Source organism: Miniopterus natalensis, chromosome 10 (genome assembly GCF_054644295.1).
Source record: "Miniopterus natalensis isolate mMinNat1 chromosome 10, mMinNat1.hap1, whole genome shotgun sequence".
In the NCBI taxonomy this organism is placed as follows: Eukaryota; Metazoa; Chordata; class Mammalia; order Chiroptera; family Miniopteridae; genus Miniopterus; species Miniopterus natalensis.
The window spans coordinates 67099514-67118661 of record NC_142090.1 but is presented as its reverse complement, the minus strand read 5'-3'; the positions used below and the strand labels follow the sequence as shown (position 1 = coordinate 67118661).

At 36.5% G+C, this 19148-nt stretch overlaps 1 protein-coding gene across 2 annotated transcripts in view; it reads left to right on the top strand.

Moving 5' to 3' along the window:
• DGKB (diacylglycerol kinase beta) overlaps window positions 1-17054 on the top strand; it is a 527061-nt gene extending 510007 nt beyond the window's left edge. For both annotated transcript variants that reach the window (XM_016218863.2, XM_016218862.2), the window contains one exon: window positions 15410-17054. In XM_016218863.2, the coding sequence (XP_016074349.1) occupies window positions 15410-15517 (108 nt within the window). In that variant the 3' untranslated portion in view covers window positions 15518-17054. The remainder of the gene's footprint in view (window positions 1-15409) is intronic.
• The last annotated feature ends 2094 nt before the right edge of the window (window positions 17055-19148 follow it).

Here is a 19148-nt window from a genome sequence, read left to right as displayed (position 1 = left end):
ATAGAAGCATCAGTGATGAGAAAGTCATTGATCGGCCGCCTCCTGCACACCCCCTGCTGGGGATCGAGCCTGCAACTGGGGCATGTGCCCTGACCAGGAATCGAACCGAGATCTTCAGGATCATAGCTCAGTGCTTAACCGCTGAACCACACCGGCGGGCGATGTTTTCGATTCTTTGTGCGTTATCTCATAGACCTCTGAGTCTGTTAACATTTTCCTGCTTTGTTCTCTCTATTGTACATATTGGATAATATCTTCATCTGTACTCGAGTTCATTGACTTTTTCCTCTCTCATCAACATCCTAATTTTTGAGCCCATCCAGTCATCTTTTTAGTCAGTGTATTTTTCAGCTGTAGAAGTTTTAATTGGTTCCATTTTTCAATATCCTCTATTTCTCAGCCAATAGTTTCTGTCTCTCCTTGTGTTTCAAGAGAGTCTGACTTTACTTCTTGGAGCATGGTTATCATAGCTGCTGTAAAGCCCTTGTCTGATCATTTCAACTCTAGTATCATCTCCGGGGTTGCTTCATGGGCTGTCTTTCCCCATAGAAGTGCTTGAGATTTTCCTGGATCAGCACATGTTGAGAAATTTGGGATTGTATCCTGAATATATTAAATACCACGTTTACTCTGGGTGTTGTTTAATTCTTGTGGGGAATGTTGACTTGTTGTTGTTGTTGTCATTGTCATTGTTCTTTTAGCAGGTAATTGACCCAGTTAGGTTCAGATCACAAATTCTTATCTGCTTCCTGGGAGTGTGGCTCTGATGTCAGTTCAGCTTTCAAAATCTTTGCAATTTTATTCAGATTTATCCTACGTATACAAGACCCATAGGCCTGTCTGGAACCTGGGTGGTGGACTACTCCCTAATTCAGTTCTCTAAATTGTCAGTATGCTTCTCAAGGTCAAATCTCTGCATTCCGGGCTCAGGGACCCAGCTTTAGGGATAGCTTTCCCGTGCCTCCCTTCACTCCAGGATCTCCCTGAAGTTGGTTTTTGTTTGTTTGTTTGTTTGTATGGTAGGTTTTTTTTGTTTGTTTCGTTTTCCTCCCAGGGTTCCCATATTGCTCTTCTGACTAGAAATCTAAGTCCTTAGTTTCCCTGTACTTCCTGATATAGCATCTGCCTTGAGTGCAGTCTAGTAAGGGGATAGAGACAGAAAAAAATATATCAGGTACTCCCCCATGCTTTTGGGACCATCATTTCACTGGTCAGAGAGAAGGGCTTTCCTTCGTTGCAGTTGGAGGCACCCACTGCTGTGGAATTGCCAGGGGACTATGATGGGAGAGATAGGGGGATAAATAGGAAGAGAGGTTTTTTCCAGTCTCTCTGACTTATGGGACCATAATTTTCTACCCCTTGAAACAGAAAGACTGGGCTTTTCTTAGAACTCTCTATCTGTATGTGCCTGGTGTACAGTTTCAAGTTTTAGGCTGCCCTTAAGTCCAGGCTGGGGCATACAAGAGGGGAGAAAAACCAGGAAACTCATCACTGGTTCAGTGGCGCTTCACAGTCTGGTTTCCTTCCCCAGCCTGCCTGTATGAGTTGCTTGTTAGCATCCTCCAGTGGCTGCTCCATCTGCAGGATTTGTAGTTGCCTTCAGTGGGAAAGACAAGGTGGAGCGTGCTTACTTCTTTTTAACTAAAACTGAAGACATCACCACTCTCCTTAGATTTTATTGTGTATGACTATTTTGAGATCTGCCTGAGTTGTCCCCGTCAAGTTGGCCTATTATTAGCCATAATGTCTTATCTGCCAACTTGGAGACTTCACTATTAGTCCCCATTTTCATATCTCTTGCAAAAATACTAAATAAGTCTAAGAAATGCCCTAAACCTTGAATCTTAAATCTTATACATTTGAAATGACTTTATTTTTTTTCCATTCTTGTGCCCTCTATTTAAGCAGTTGAGACAACATTTACCTTTTCGCTTGAGAATAATTAACCAAAAAGGCATAGCTTTTCTACTCACTTATAAGGATAAAGTTAAGTTTTAGACATTTCTCTAGACCAGTAATCACACAGATTACTACATGAGTTTGTTTTCTGGATTACTTTGTCTATAAGCAAATGCATTTTAAGACTTTGCAAATAAGTTACACGATCATATGGGAGGCTTTTAGACTGGGGAGGTGACTTTAGATGAATGTCCAAGGCCATCAGGCAAAAAGTTGTAAGACTTTGAGTGTCCCCAGCTTGTTTTTCTACTCCCAAACATGCCATCACTTCATTAAGCTTGTTTTCCTAGGGATAAAAAGTTCAGAGGTGGAAATACAATGTCTCTGAAGCTTTCTGTGATGACAGTATTGAGTAAAGGAGCAGGAGTGTAAAACAAGCTGCCAGGCCAGGGAGACCCATTGGCGCTTAACTAGCAGATCTAACTGCAGCAAACCCCACATGGGAGACACTGTTGAGAAGCAAAATCAGCTGAGATTGTTTTAATGCCCCTTTCAATCCACTCGTAGAGTTGAATACCATGAAAGTCCTTTCTACTGGGGAATACCATTTAAATGAACATTTCACATAAGATTATGTTAGAATCTACAGTGGTATCGGGTGTTTATTTTTTGTTTTTTCAGTTTGTGTGCTTATATCTCTCTTCATTACTAAAGATGTGATACAATTTTAAAGGAAACTTGTGAATAGAACTACGTTTTCTGACAAGAAGCTACCAGAAACAAAGTATAAACAGTACATGGGAAGATTTCTGGGGAGAATGGGGTGAATTTGAGAAGCAGAATAATAGCTGGAATTTGCTGATCTTTATTGTAGGTGGGCATTCCTATACCTACTACCTCACTTAACTGATCGCAGACCTGGGAACTGAAAACAGATTAGAAATTAGACAGCCTTACAGCTGTTCTATGAGAGAATCTCAGCCAATTTATTTAAACTTCTGTATATGAGCTGTTTATGAAATGCTCAACATTTTTAGCACTTTTGCAAAAATTCAGTCGAGTCTGAGGTTACAGGTATTTTTCACTCCTTGAAAGCAAAGTTCTCTGGCATTTTCATGAGGAGGGAGGGACGGGAAAACAGCTTAGGAAAATTACTATGCAAAGTAAATAGCAGGGCAGGGAAAGCTATCTGCAGGTTTACCTAACTCTTGAATCTCCCAAGACCCTTTCATTAAATCTTTTAACTTTAAGCAGTATGAAATGATATTGAATGCACCAAGCTGATTTCTTGAAAATTCGTCTTGTTTTGAAAATTGGATACGAATATCATTTTCTAATTAGAAGTTACACAGCTATTGTAACTTGACCCTTGCTGCCTTTGTAGACATACCATTTTCAGGGAATCTTAAGCTGCTCCAATGGCTTACTTTAAAAGGGGGGGGGGAAGCCCACAAAGGAACATCTGTATTTTTAGTGATGAAAATACAAAGAGTAACCAAAAATTATCAGTTGGAAATGCTTAACAGGTAGTTGTAGATAATGAATATTTTCCTGATGTGCGTAGAAATTGCATTTTGTCTAATATTTAAATGTAGAGTAAGGATAAGTCTTAAAGAAGGAAATACCACCATTTGTTATTTAATGAGTCTAATCTTGATATTTTGAGGAATAGAAAATGAACTAACAGTCTTTTGCCACCTTGACACATTTGAATAAGCACACTGCTGTTCTGATGGGTATATTTTTTAAGGTGTGAGTGGCAGAGAGACTTCAAACGCAGTTAAATAAAACATAAACTAAAAACATCCTTTTACCTAAGACTTTATTGGTAAATGCTGTGCATAAATTTTCATTTCTAAAGCCTTTATTTTTTTTCTAAACTGGCACTTTAGTGTTTAGTTGGGCGTTATTTTGTGTGTTCCCCTGTTACTTGTGCATTAATTAGTTTTGTTTACCTGTGCATAATTTTTCCTAATTTCACAACAGTTGTTGTTTTTGTAATTGACAATGCAATTTACTGCATGTGTGCTTTCTGTCCCCCAAACAAGAATGTTGAAGTGAAAAGCACCGATCTCTTTCACTTCAGATTGTTAAAAAAGGGATTGGTTGTGACTAATTTCCAATTAATTTGTGCTGGTTACAAGGAACAAAACAATTGCACCTACTAATTAAAATTTAAAATATTCCAAAGTGTCATCTTTAGGTGTCTGTGGAATATATAATTTCCATTTTGGTTCATTGCTGGATCTGTAACACCCGTGAGCTTGACAGCTCTATTAATTTAAAGGCTCAGTAATACCTATTAGTACAAAACATGAAAAAAAATACCATTAATCATTTATTTTAATTTTGCAGCTCTGTCATTTTCTCAGTATGTTTTAAAATTATGATGACACCATAATGTGCACAAATCGACCTGGATGATAGGGAAACGGATCACACTACTTAGGAGAAATACTGAAGTACATTATTAGAGCTTAATTAATGCCAAACTGATTAGATTTGATTGCATTTTGTACAAAAATATTTTAAAGAATTTTTCTTACCATATTATATTGAAAAAGTTAATCCAAACATGTTATGTTTGCAATTAGACTTACCTTTTTATAGTTCTCTTTAATACATTCTATTTAAATACTGTAAAATCAACCTAAATTGTTCTTTTATCCATTCTGAAAACTGAAATAATTTACTCATTAGTTTTAATATAGAAAAATTTGTCTCATGTCAGCTAAAATATAATAGTATCTCTCATCTTCATATTCTTTGATAGGAACTCCTAACCCAAATTGAACACAATGTCCAGAAACACAAAAGGGCAAAATGAAATGAAAAATATTCCAAGTATGTAATATTTTATGCATTTATATTGATTGAATCCAGGACCGTTATACATTCTAAAAGTGGTAAAATTGTATGCACTTAACAGAATTTTGTCATTAGCTTTCACTAGGAGCAATTTTTTTTTAAGTATTTATACCTAGTTCAAAAATGAGATCTATTCCTCTAGAATGGGTAGTCTCCTAGTCTGTGGGCACCATCAGACTGATAATAGTAGATAAGATTTCTTTCCTTCCAGAGCAGTTAGAAGTCTCTCTTCTGGGGATAAAAACTATAGAATCACAAGACCTCAGCCCAACTTTCCTCCCACGCTTGCCTTGTGGTCATACTTTATCTAACACTTCATTTCATCTGATTTTGTATGTTAAAATGAGAAAATATGGCTAACATATTCTAAGCTTTTCCTCAAAGAGTAACAACCTGTATCATTGAAAGTTTTAAAGAGTAAGCCTTCTTATTCACTAACAGAGAATAGGGTTCAGTATTTTCACAGAGATATTCCCAGGATGTTACCAATTTCACATAAAAAGTTGAATTAAAAACCCTTAATAAAAATATATTGAATAGAATTTAATAATTTACTGTTTTTATTTCCTTGAATATTCAGAACATAGTTGCACATGTTTCATTTGAGGAGAAAAAAATTTTGAAAAATTTTACATATTGTTTTATCCACATGATAGTCCTGTGGAGTGAACAAAATAGATATCATTAGACATGCTTTTTAAATCAATAAACAAAAATTAAGAAGAGACCACAGCTATGTAATCCAAGCTAAGTCAAGGATGTCAGATTCATTTCTTCATTCCTTGAAAAAATATTTATTGAATTCCTTCTTAATAAAGGTGCTGACATTTTGCCCTAAAGTGTTATAATGGAAAAAAAACAAAAAAAGACTTGCTCTCTGAACTCAGTGAAGTTACACATTACCCAGTTACACAAATATAAAATTCTAGTAATGACAGAAGTTCTGTGAACAAAATGTTCATGGTACTGTGATACTATGGTACTGTGGTACTGTGGTACTGTGGTACTGTGGTACTGTGGTACTATGGTACTGTGATACTATGGTACTGTGATACTATGGCACTGTGATACTATGGCACTGTGATACTATGGCACTGTGATACTGTGGTACTGTGATACTGTGGTACTGTGATACTGTGGCACTGTGATACTGTGGTACTGTGATACTGTGATACTGTGGCACTGTGATACTGTGGCACTGTGATACTGTGGTACTGTGATACTATGGCACTGTGATACTATGGCACTGTGATACTATGGTACTGTGATACTGTGGTACTGTGATACTGTGGCACTGTGATACTGTGGCACTGTGATACTATGGCACTGTGATACTATGGCACTGTGATACTATGGTACTGTGATACTGTGGTACTGTAGTACTGTAATACTATGGCACTGTGATACTATGGTACTGTGGTACTGTGACAGGGCATAATAAAGGAATTTGACCACCTCAAAAGAGGCCTAGAAGACTTTCGAAGGAACTCAAAATAGGCCTGAGAACCAAGGGATGTGGACCATGTAACTAGGCGTAGAGGGAGGGAAAACTGTCCTCTGCAAAGGGAACAGCATGGAAGGGGTGGAGCATGGTGTGCACAAGGATCTGAAAGGTGACATGATAGATGTGGACCAGAAGGGCAAGAGATGTGGGATGTGGCAGGTGATTCAAAGGAAAGCAGAGCTGCAGGGCCTTGGAAGCTCACAGGAAGGACTTTTAGCTTTAGTTTAAGAGGCATATGGAACTAAAGAGAGTTGAAGCTGGAGAGGAGTGTGATAAGATCTGCATGGTGAAAAGATCATTCCTGGTGGGGAATGGATTGTAAGGGAAGGCAAAGGCAATAACCAGTTAGGAGACTTCTCTGGTTTTTGGTTTTTTTGTTGTTTTGTTTTAGAACCCATCATTGTTACCTTTTAATATATTTTAAAAATGTATTTCCACTGAATGATTAATGAATAAAGATAATGTACAGTTAGTAATTTGATGGTTGAAGTGAATTAAATTTCCCTTGCTGGCAGGAATGGTCTTAAATTAAAATGAATTGAAGGTTTATCATTTTTATCAACCTGTTTGGGCTGTAGAGTGGTAATAGTAGAAAGACCAAAAAAAAAAAAAAAAAATCAAGAGATACAAAAAATATTTGAGGGATAAAATTGATAGATTGGTCATGGGAGTTAAGGAGAAGGTGCCAAGGGTGGTCCAGATTGCTGCCTTGCACAATTGAATAAGTGATGGAACAATTCCTTGGAAGAGGAGAATCTGGATAATATCTAGGCTGTTTTCTCTCTACTCCAACTTAACTCAACTGAATTGTGCTCCCCAGTCAATGTCCTGGGCACATTGTTAGGAAAGTCAATCATCACTACACCATGGGATGGCAAATTTTTATGGATAGCATGTCAAAATGTTTACTGGATTACCATGCAAAGTTTAACACTGATAGAATGTCTTCAAAATCAGTGCTATGATGCTCCAAATAGCCAAGGGTATAGCTGAGTCTCTCAATTGGCTCATGAAAGGGATTGCTTTTCATAATATGTCAGTATGTGCTTATTGGTCTCCCTTAGTTTAAAAACAAACAAACATACTTTCTGTGGGTTAGTAAGTGCCCTGCATGGGTTTATTTTCTACTCTTTTCTTTGGGTAGAAGTGGAACCCGGCGTGTGGCTGGAATGCTACCAGGTGCTTCTGGCCTCCTTGGAGAGAAGGCAGATGGCCATAATATGCCATCTCCCAATGTCACCCAAGGAATCCTGAAAACCTTGTTGTCTCAGATAGGAGAAGGGTTAGCAAAATGTGTTCTCCACTGGACTAAATATAATTACACTAAAAATAGTAAGTAACATGCATAATCTCGTTTGGTACTTGCAGTAGTCTCATAAAGTAGGTGTATTGTTACCTTCTTTTAGTAAATAGAGACTGATGCTCAAAAATGTGAGATACTTTGCCAGTGGTCAAGCTGGCACTCAAACCCTTGCCTCATGTCTCAAGTTCATTATCTTAACCCCACAAAGGGAAAAATATATGAAATATTATTCATTAAGGAAAGTACAATCACAAGTCATAAATATTGTGAATATTCTCTCGTTATAATCAAGAATGAGAATTTTTTTGTGTTATTTTGTTTTTATTTTTGCTTTCAATATTTTGGAGAGACCCTACTAAAAGAAAACCAATGGCTGGGTTAAAGTTGTGGGTTAAATTTCTCTGCAGAGACATAGACATTAGAAAAACTTTTGTTTTGTTTTTTTAATGTTGACCTTCCCTGGCAACAAACTTACAACCATAAAATATTTTGGAAGGAAGAACCAAATTTATATCTTCAAAAAGGTTTCAAATCCAGGTATGAATATTTCCCCTTCAATGTGGCCAAATAGCCCATTACTTTTAGGGAAAAGTTTCTCTTTTCTCCTTACCATTCATATTTAAAATTCCTGTGAATTTCATCAGCAAGTAAACCTCTCAAACCCATATTTTAAAGATTTATTGTAAATTCTTCTCAATGATTTCTCTGGATTTGATGTTAGATCAAAGACTCTAACATTAAACTTGGAAATTACTATCGTTTCAGAAAATAATGGCTGGAATCATAAAGAAGATGGCACAGAAATTTTAGAAAATTGTTATGTTTCATTGCTTTGCTTGTTGGCAGTTATGGACCTGAAAAATTTAGCACGCTCTTTATTCCCACTGTCATATGGCTCAGCTACATGCATGAATTCAAAATGGTTTCCATTATTGGCTGGAGACAATCTTATTCCAGAATCTAGCTAGGTAACTATTAATGTTCCAGATAATTGCTAAATTAAGCTCTCCCCACAGATATTTTATGGAATTTATTTTGCTCTTAAAAACCCCATTCATTTTTAAGGTAGCTAAATAAGTCCAGTGATAATGAACTCCTAAAGAGATGAAGCAGGGGGGAAAAATAGTAGCTAGGAACAGGGAGAATATTTTAAAAGGAAAATGCTACCCGCTGAGGTACTGTCTAAGAACTACAATATTATGAAGCCTACCCTGGTGCAAAGCAATAAAGAGATTATGCATTTAAGCCAAATTTGATCAGTTGGTGCATTATCAAAATTGGGAAAGCTAACATATATTCTAATTCAGAATTTTCACAGAATTCTGAATTGTCGCACTCAGCATACCAAAAAAATGCCACATGAAATTACTTGCACTTTCATCCATTTTTAGCTATTGACCCATTAAATTGCAATTTTAAATTAACATTCATTTCTTCCACCATATGCCTCATAATTCTAGATGCAATTTTCAATATTTGACTATAATCACATAAGGGGTCAGCAGGTTATATCCTTTGGGCCAAATCTGAACAGCTGCCTGTTTGTGTATAACCAGAGTTAAGAAATTTTTTTTTTACATTTTAAGTGGTTGAAAAAATCAAAATAAGAATGTTAAAATTCAAATTTTAGTTTCCATACATCGTTTTACTGGAACACAGCCACACCCATTCATTTACACGTGGTCTATAGGTACTATGTGCCACAGTGGCAGAGTTGAATGGTTACAGAGACCCTGTAGCCCGCAAAGCCTAAATATTTACCATTTAGCCCTTTATAGAAAATGCTTGGCAACCTCCGAATTACATGAACAACTGCTTAAATATCCTGTAATAGTGTAAGAACTCAGTAACTAAATCACTTTTTGGCAAACCATTGTGAAATTGAGGCATGTCTGGCCTCCGCAGGGACATGTGATTTGATGGTTTCACCCTCATCTTTAGAAGAAGCATAGGCTCCACTGAAGCCTGATGAGCAGTGTTTATATTATGGGGCTTCTTTCTAGTTTTTCTCCTACCTCTCTGGCTACTTGGGCTTAGATTCCTTCATAGGACATTGTTCCCTTGCTTCACCCCAAAACGTTAGTGTCTCCTCAATCCCACAGTCTAGCCTCTGCGAGTCAGGTTTGCTACTGTCCTTCAGGAATCTCTTCTCAGTGGGTATCATTATAAGCTCGTCATCACACCTGAATCTGTCTCAACACTTGTTCTGCCTCCTGAACACCAGGCCTAGATACCTCCAAGACACTGAACTGCTCCTTCAGCATGTCACTCAACACTGAGTTCACCAGCTTCCCAGTTCCTGCCCCCCCAGATACTCATCTCTCTGTTAAAATTATCACCACACACTAAAAGCATGAAATCATACTAGAATTGTTCCCTTTTCCAATATTTCACACAGCCCATCAACTGTTACCATATGCCGTAGATTATGCCCCCCTGAGAACTTTCAATTCTGCCATCACCATAACTGAAGTCCACTGTGCTGCTTTTCTGGGTTACATGAACCTTCCATCTGCTCTCCTGCCTCTAGTAAGGCACCCAGCTCCTAATCTATGCATCCGGAGTGATGTTGCTAAAACTCGGGTTTAATTCTGTCTCGATGGCATTGCTCTGTGCTCCCATTGCACCCTGAGATAATCTCTGTAGCACAGTGCACAGCACATTGCACCATTGCACATGTTATCGTCACTGGCCCAAACTGTCCTCCAGACTGGCTGTGTGTATCACTTTGCATTTCTACCAGCAGTGTACAGGCATGTTCTACATCCTCACCAGCCTTTGGTGTTGTCAGTGTGATCCTGTGGTCTTTTGAATCTCTTTCTTAGCTCACTCATTTGTTTTGCTGGAGAACACCCTCAAATGTGTTTTAAAGGGCATGTAAAAGGTAAACTTTCTAGATCCTTTTGTGATGGAAAATGTCTTCATTGTACCCTTGCATTTAATCAATACCCTGACTAAGTATAGAAGCCTAGGATAAAATTAACTTTTCCTCTGGGAGTTGAAGGTGTTTCTCCATACTCTTTTAGCACTAATGTTTTTGAGAAGCCTGATGCCATGCTGATTTTTATGTTTCTGTAAATGACCTGTCTTTTCTCTCAAAGGGCATTTAAAATCTTCTTTGCATCCCTGTGCTTTGAAATTTCACAATAATGTGTGATTTGAGCAGAGCCAGACAGGGATTGAAGTTTGATTGGCAGAAAAGAGAGGGAATGTTCCCCAGGGCAATGAGGGACACAAAGGTACAGAGGTGGGAAACAAGGAGCCTTGGGAAATCTGAGTGGGCTACCAAAGCCTTGTCTTGCACTTACCAACTTGAGTTGTGTAATGCAGGTTACAGAACCTGTGTAAGTTTTTGTCCTATATTGTAAATTAAGGATGTTGATATCTACCTCCCAGGGTTGGTAAGAGAATAAAGTTAGATAATATAAAAATAAAATAATGGAAAAATTATTCTTTTGGAAGCAGGTATGAGAACTACTTGAAGAGAGAACAGCTCCACCTCTGTTTTACTCTTATCAGAATGCTTTGATAAGCCCTTAGGTGGGTATAGGGGCCGAACATTGAGCAGGGTGTTCAGATAACCTGAGGAAGAGAAACACTACCCTTAACAATAAAGGGTAGTGGGAATACCCAGTGCTGGGGAACAGGGAGCCAGGAAAGAAAATACCAATGAGTTGGGCCAAACCTGCCTGGAACATGAGTCAGGGAATCTCTTCCCTTGATTTTAGTTGGGCTGAAGAACGTCTTTGGAGACCACAGAAGTGTCTAATGGGAATAGACACTGTCTGATGTGAGACATAAACCCTCTCTCCAATTTCTTTTATGAAATTATACTTCAATTCCACACTCTTTGATAATGATACTTTTATGGGAGTAGACTTTTGTTGAGGGCAACTCAAAGAAATGGATGAAACAGGTAGCATCTGAATAATGTGTAAAGCACTTAGCAACATAGTAAGCAGCAGTAAGGGCCAAAGCTTGTTACTTTTTATTTCTGTTATTATTCTTAATATTACAATCATGAGGTGGGAGTTATGCAACCCTGACGATGTACTAGAAACAAGAAAGCTGCCTTATAATCCTTGATCTGGTTTATCCGTGTACATCTTTATTTCATATTGACTAATTATAAACTGAAATCAAGTGTTTTCATGTTCACATTCTTTGATGTGCTCAATCTTAATTTGAAATAAGAAAATGGAATTAGAAAGAGTCAAAGGACTGAAGTGCCTCTCTTCTGCCACTGTTGCTTCCCAAGGGAGTAGGTGACATGTAGAAATGGAGATTTTGTATGTGGGCACCATTCCGTTACTCACAATATTTGTCTTGAATTTTCAAGCAATACTTTTCTACCTTCATGCAGCCATTCAGCTTCTAGAAGCCCCATCATCAGCATTGCTTATGTTTTCTTAAAGTTCTCTCTCATTTATAATCTCAGATTCTCTTCCGAGCTCAATAATCAAAACCAAGGTGCAAAATGCCTTGCTCATAGCTGGCGCCCAATAAATGTTTGATGTAAAACTAAGAAGTAACTACCTGAATCTTAAAAGATGGAAGCCCTCAAAGACAGCCTGATGATCGGTCCACGTCTTCAGATTGCTGAAATTTAATACATTCTAAAGTCTTTGGAATCTGCTCCTTACTCATTGTTGTTTTTCTAGTAGATAGCAGGTTCTCCAAAAAAATACAGGAGTGTGGAATATATACAAAACAGGCAGCTGAGTCATTATTCCAGCCCTGGTGAGGCCCCCTTAACCAGCCCTCTCCTCCATCCATGGGCCATCTGAACCTGATGCTACACTTAAGTCTCTACAGGCTTCTGCAGGCTACACCTGAACTTTGTGTGATGACACAGCAACAGTTCACCTGGACTGAAATTATTCTCATTCTTAATGAAGTAGTTTTTGCTTCTGCCCAAATATAAAAGACATGTAATTTTACAATGAAATAGCATATGCCAAGAGCCTAGACACATAATAGACATTTATGTCTATTTTACAAATGCTAGTTTCCTCCATGTTATCTCTCCCGACTAAGAGGAAAACATAGCCAATTGTTTCTCATTTCCATAAACAACAGGCCAAAAAAAAAGGGTGGAGATTTAATTTTTACAGAAATAATGTTAGATGAAAGGAAGAGTTGTGTACTTTGACCATAGGACTGACTCAACAACAAAGGACACAGGTTATAGATAACTTTAAAAATAGGACTGGCCATTATCCTGCTTAGAAACTGGAAACTAGAACTCCCTATTCGTCAGTAGCATGGATTAAGTGTCCCATTGTGTCAAGAGCACTGAATGAGATACTGCGCTATTTTCGAAGGCGGAACAACATGTGATTCCTTTCCAAAAAGGATTGCCAATATAAAGATAGCCATAATCAAACAAAATTCAAATATCTAAAAAACACGAAGAGCAAACAAAATCATACACACAATAATTTGTGATATTTTGGCTATGCCTTGCTATAAATTGGTGCTAACCTTATATAAGTGACTACAGGGATATTTCTTCCATTGATAATAATGATCTTGTTTCCCAGCATGTCCTAATACTATGGTACCCTCTCAAGGAGCTAGTCCAGCAACTGTGAACCAGAAATGTATACCTTCTCACTTCAGCTGCTGATGGTCTGTTGGAAGCTAAGGTCATTATATAAGTAATACGTGATAACTGCTTCCCCAGGAACTTATCTAAAAATGATATTTTTGTGTAAAAAGATTCATGTTTATTTTCAACAGGCATTAAAAAATAGTGCCTTTCTGCTTAGCCTCCTATTTCAGCACCTGTATCATTATTGCATGTGCTTGTTAAATTTCTCTTTCCTACCTGAATATAATTTCTTTTATTTTTATTATTTATTTATTTACTTATTTTTTGGTTAATTCTCACCCAGAGATATTTTTTTTATTGATTTTTTTTTTTTTTAAGAGGACCTGGAAGGGAAGGGGTAGAGAGAGAGAAAGGAGAAAAACATCAATGTAAGAGAGACACATCGATTGGTTGCCTCCCACGCCCCCCCTTACTGGGGCCGGGGACAAACCTACAACCCAGCTACTTGCCCTCGACCAGGAATCGAGCACAAGACCCTTCTGTGTGCAGGCTGAAGTTCTAACCACTGAGCAACACCGGCCAGGGCTGACTATAACTTTGGGGGTACAAAGAATGTGTAATTGTATATTTTTTTTAAGTTACTAAAGTGAAGTATAGGGACTCAATCCATTTTGCGAAATGGATAAATGAATGAATGATGTGGTATTAGATACTATATAAAGCTAACATTCAGAGGGGCTTAAAATCACTAGCATATGGTAATCTAAAGCTGAATTATTAAGAGAAAATCTGACAGAGATCTCTTTGAATCTACATATATAAGTGCATGCTTGCATTTTAACTATATGGCTATCAAATCCCTAGTTCATAAGATAAAAATGAAATAAAATTATATATCCCGAGAGTTAGGAGCTGGTTTAGCCTAGTAGCCTTTTACAGGTGCAATTTATTTTTACAGTTAAGAGAACACTGAGTCTTCCCAGAATAACCTGATTCCAACAGAGTTAAATAAAGTTGTTCATTTTTCCAGGGTTTTGACATATTTCTGTCTTTTGAGACTGTGAAGTAAATCTCTGTTTCCCAAAAGCCCCAGTGCCAATTTTAATGATCCTGTCCACGTGACATACATTTTGTGTGTGTATGTTTCATTGCTATCAGTGAATGACAAGTGAAGGATATTCATTTTAACTTGAAAATGTCAGGTATGCTCTTTAAGAGATATATTTTTCAGCTTTTAATAAGGTGGTGTTTCTTTTTGAAAGAAATACTCATCTCTGACGCAGGTGCTGTGCAGGTGACAACTGATATTTAATAAGCGATGGTTCTTATATTAGTCACAGTTCTCTAAAGAAAATGTCTCCGATTGCTTTTGAAAAACTCTTAGCATCACTAGCCCAAAGGCAAGATATGACCTTTTTATTACATAATGATAATAATTTATTATCTTACAATGTATCTTAAAGTCACAGACCAAATGCCACTTTGATAATTGCTTTCAATTAGCTTTGAGCATAGCAGATATTCACAAAATGTCTTCTCTAATTTAGACTTGAATTAGAGAAAATTGCAGACATAATCTACTTTAAGCTTGTCTCATTTAAGGTGGTCCGTAGTGTTACATCAAAGAAATCAAAACGAGTAGCTTTAAAACAGTCTCTCAGTGTTTTAAGCAGGCTTTTCAACATTTGATTCTATTCTATTACCAATTAATTAATGAATTAGAAAAGTAGTTCATCATTCCTGACCTTTTATGCATGTTAACTTGTGACTCGCAATTCTAATGATTGTTTTGAAATTAAGCCTTGCCGTTCGTGTTGAAAGGGAGAAACAATCTGATTAGTAAGATAAATAAGGCTTGCCCAGAGACCAAGTGCTTCTTGATGTTTGGCTCTAGCTGGGATTCTGAATCCTATAATGGTGCATCCTTTCCTGCCTTAAATAAATGATACATAACTAATGGCCCATAAATTATGCTAGATAATCATGTAACCTAAACAAGGGAGTTTGGGGTTATGACTACAAGTGAGGTTAGAGGTAACATGATCACTAAAATGTAATTTCAGTTCATCTTTATGTTCTCTTAGTACCCTGAGCACTGGAATATGATTTAAATGCATATCTTTATCTCTCTTAAAAATATGTTTTGAAATAATAGAAACTCAGAAACTACATTTTTATCCTTGTGGTGTTTTAGTATTTAATGGAATGTGATTAACCTAACAGAGATTTTCAGAAATTGGTATATCTGGAGATTATCATCTTTCTCTTTTGTTTTTCCCAGATAAAAATTACACACAAGAACCAAGCCCCAATGCTGATGGGCCCTCCTCCAAAAACGGGGTTGTTCTGCTCCCTCGTCAAAAGAACAAGAAACCGGAGCAAGGAATGAGCCCGGGTCGCTTCCTTCTTAGAGATCTAATTCGCATAATTGGGCCGTGGAAAACCTATGCTGGAAATCTTTGAGTCCTTTCAAGTCTCCTACTCATGCAAAATCATGGAATTGGTTTAACAGTTTTTGTTACTGAGTTAATGTGAAACTCATCTATTAGAAAACGTGGCTCAGTTTTTATAGGCATCACTGCATGCAGAAAGCAGAGGTTTACGTGAAGTGATGCTGCATATTTCTGTTGCATGCATTCCCATAGATTTTTGTGTCTCCCACCCATTCATTCCTCCCCCATTTTCCATTTCCTAACCTGTGATTAAAAAAACCTTTTAAACATAAGCAAGGAAATATCACGGAAAATGTGATTCTCAGTGTGATTTCAGTGATCAATAAGCACTGATCAGTAATGCTACAGTGATCAAAATCGCAGATTGCTAGACTTTTCCCTTTTACAGTCAGTGTACCAATAGTCTTTGACCTATGACTTGAGGAGAAACCTTTAAATGAAAGATTTTATTAAGTAGTTGTATGTGATACCTTGCTGTATCTAAATATGTTTTCTTTAACCTCTTAATGCTTCTGAGTGGAATTTAAAATATCAGGCATAAAATTGTCTTGTGCTGAAAAATAGAAAGTGGTTTTGTTATTTTGTTTAGTTTTGTTTTTAATTCCAAAAATAAGTGAAAACATGTTACTTGGCAGTAAAGTGTGGTACTATGACACGCCTTATTCCTCTCTGCATGTGAACCTAGATTATTCATAACCACACCAGTAACCAAATAGATGTTTTAAACAATGTGCCTAACAAGCTGTGTTTCCCACCAAAGATCCACAAAAAGATGCCTGAGAGAAATGTTTTCATGCATAATTCATTGCAGAGGAATTGTATGGTTCTTATGATTAATTTTGTGATGACTAAATCTCTGGAAGAGAGTGAATTACCCATTAATTATAATTAAAATTCTCACCTTTCAGAGACAGTAGGCCACACAACACAATCAGAGCTCAATATTATTAACCTAACAGAAGTTATATATAAAAAGCTAATTTCTTGCTTTTTGGGGTCATTTATAAGTATAGGTGTCTATAATTTTTAATGGATCAGCTAAGTACACTGGAAAAAGTAAATAGTTGTATCAGTTCCTTCTTAATATAAATTGATACCTGTAATAATATTGAGCTCACTGAAGCAAACCAGGCATGCAATTAGCCTTCTCACCTACTCCACTCCCATCTCTATGACATTTCAGATATTTATTTGGAAATAATTGTCGAGACTGTTGTTAATATACTCATGGTATTGTTGGATTCTCTGATTGTTTCAAGAAATTATGGAACAGTACTTTTGGTGTTTCATTTAACCTATGATATAAAATGAAACCCTATTCTGAGCAGTTCGGTATTGTTCATTCATATTGACCTGCATCTCATCATTGCATGTTTTATGTTTTCAAACATGCCATAAGGAAAACAAGTGCTTGGAATGCATGATTTATTACTTTCTCTCTCCACTCTGCATTAAAGTACTCATGATTTATCAGTTTTGTTCTTTTATTGATTCATTCATCTTTGAATAACAAATAGCATTTAGTGATTCTGTTGAACACAATCCTGTGCATGGATTTATGGATTTCAAGTAAAATTGCTATAATTTTTGTTCTTTGGTTTGAAAACTCAGCTGAATGCTGTTATATCAAATAGCTACTCTCAAGCAATGTGCTATAATAATGGAAGATTATGTATAACGCATATTCTTTTTGTGTTCCAGGAACAGTAGATGGTAAATATCAATCAACAATAAGCTTAATTGCTTTGAAAATAAAAGCTTTTGAATAAAATTAAGACATAATTTAGCATTCCCAGGAAAATTATTATTACAATTGCAAATGGAGCACAGCAATCACTTTCCCTAGTATAATTTTTTTTTTAAATGGTATTTGGCAGAACAGTAATCTACACCAAAAGAAATTTCAAAACAGTAACAAATGCATTGCTGATATAATGTTACATAACACACACATTTGTGTGTGTATCTATGGTTGCAGGTAATACCTATTTCCACATAAACCCACAAAATGTTCTACAATGGTCAGGCAGGCTTTGTGTCAAATACATATTCTGAAGCCACAAATTATCTTATGTTCAGTACAACATACTATTATTTCCTGGCTACTTATAGAGTTGAAAGGCAGCAACAGTTTGTGAATCATTGTTAACAACCTGTGCAGTGGAGAGCTGTCGAGAAGACAGTGGGATGAGACAAATCAAAGAGCCAGCCTGTAAGACTTCAATCATTGAAATAATGCAATGCAGATTTATTTCAATGTAGCTACACAACTATAATTATCGATAATAGTAGTTACAGTTTCAGTCAATTGGGGTTATTGGTATCAATAATAAATATTCAAATAGCAATCAAATTTTACATTTCGCAATCTTTTTTCTAAAGATACTCATGTGCTTGCCCCTCAAGTACCTGACTCCTGGGGTATGGAAAGCAGTTTATAAAATCCCACTTTGAAATTAGAGAAGGCATTCTTCCCTTTTAATGACAGTTTCAAGTGAAGAAAATTTATTTAAAGAAAATCTCTAAACTGAAAGTTCTATGGTATATTAAGGTATTGAATAATGAACGTTAGCTTTATGTGCGGGGGGGGTGACTGAGTTGTTGGGTCAACCTCTTTCAAATAGAATAAACATAGTGGTATATAGTTTTAAGTAGACAAAGCTCTTAAGTAAAAGTTAACCCTGAGTTTACCAGGGCCGAAGGAAAAGGGAAAAAGAGACATGCACTTTGCTAAGCATTGTCATACACTTAGTTGATAAACAGAGAGATCCCAAAAGACACCTGGATACCCATGCTTCTAACAGGAACCAGAAATTGTAAAGGATGTATTTTTCTACTTAGATGTATATACCATGTGTGTTTGATTCAAAAAGCACATGTCAGCCTATTATGGGAGGGAGAAGATATATGGTAGAAAGAGAAATAAAGAACATTTCAAAAGTTTATATTTTTAAACAGGTTATGTGATTATAACCATAATAAAGCAAAAGGCTCAGATGTTTAGGGTTGTCTACTATAGGCAGAAATTTAAATCCACTGAGAATTAATGAATCACATTTATGGTTCTGCATTTGGTTCATTTTTCCCCCTTTTTTAGGGGGATGGGAAGCAATTGCAATTTTCAAGAAAGAATCTGTTTTGAATCTCAGACTATGTACTACTCAAATGAGACAAAACTTTTAAATGGCTCCATTCATTTTTGTGTCAAAGTTAGTTAGCTGTTTATTAGTTACAAAAAGGAAAAGGTACTTTTCATGGCACACATAACTCCAAATAATTATTCAAATCCAATACATATATCCTAAATTTAAGAAGATCGAGCCTTTATACTATATGTTGAGGATGTAAAATTTAAGTAAACAGAACAAATGGAAACCTGCAAAAGAGCTTTTATTCTGTGAAAGGCAGAAATCACTTCTTAAATCTCCCAGTTCAATTGCATTCTGTTTAAATAAAGTTTGGATAAAATCACATTGGCAGGATTCTCTACATCCTTATTGTGTTTAAAAACATGGTATTCATTTAATTACAGTATCTTATTTTCTCAGAAAGTGTTATATATAGTAT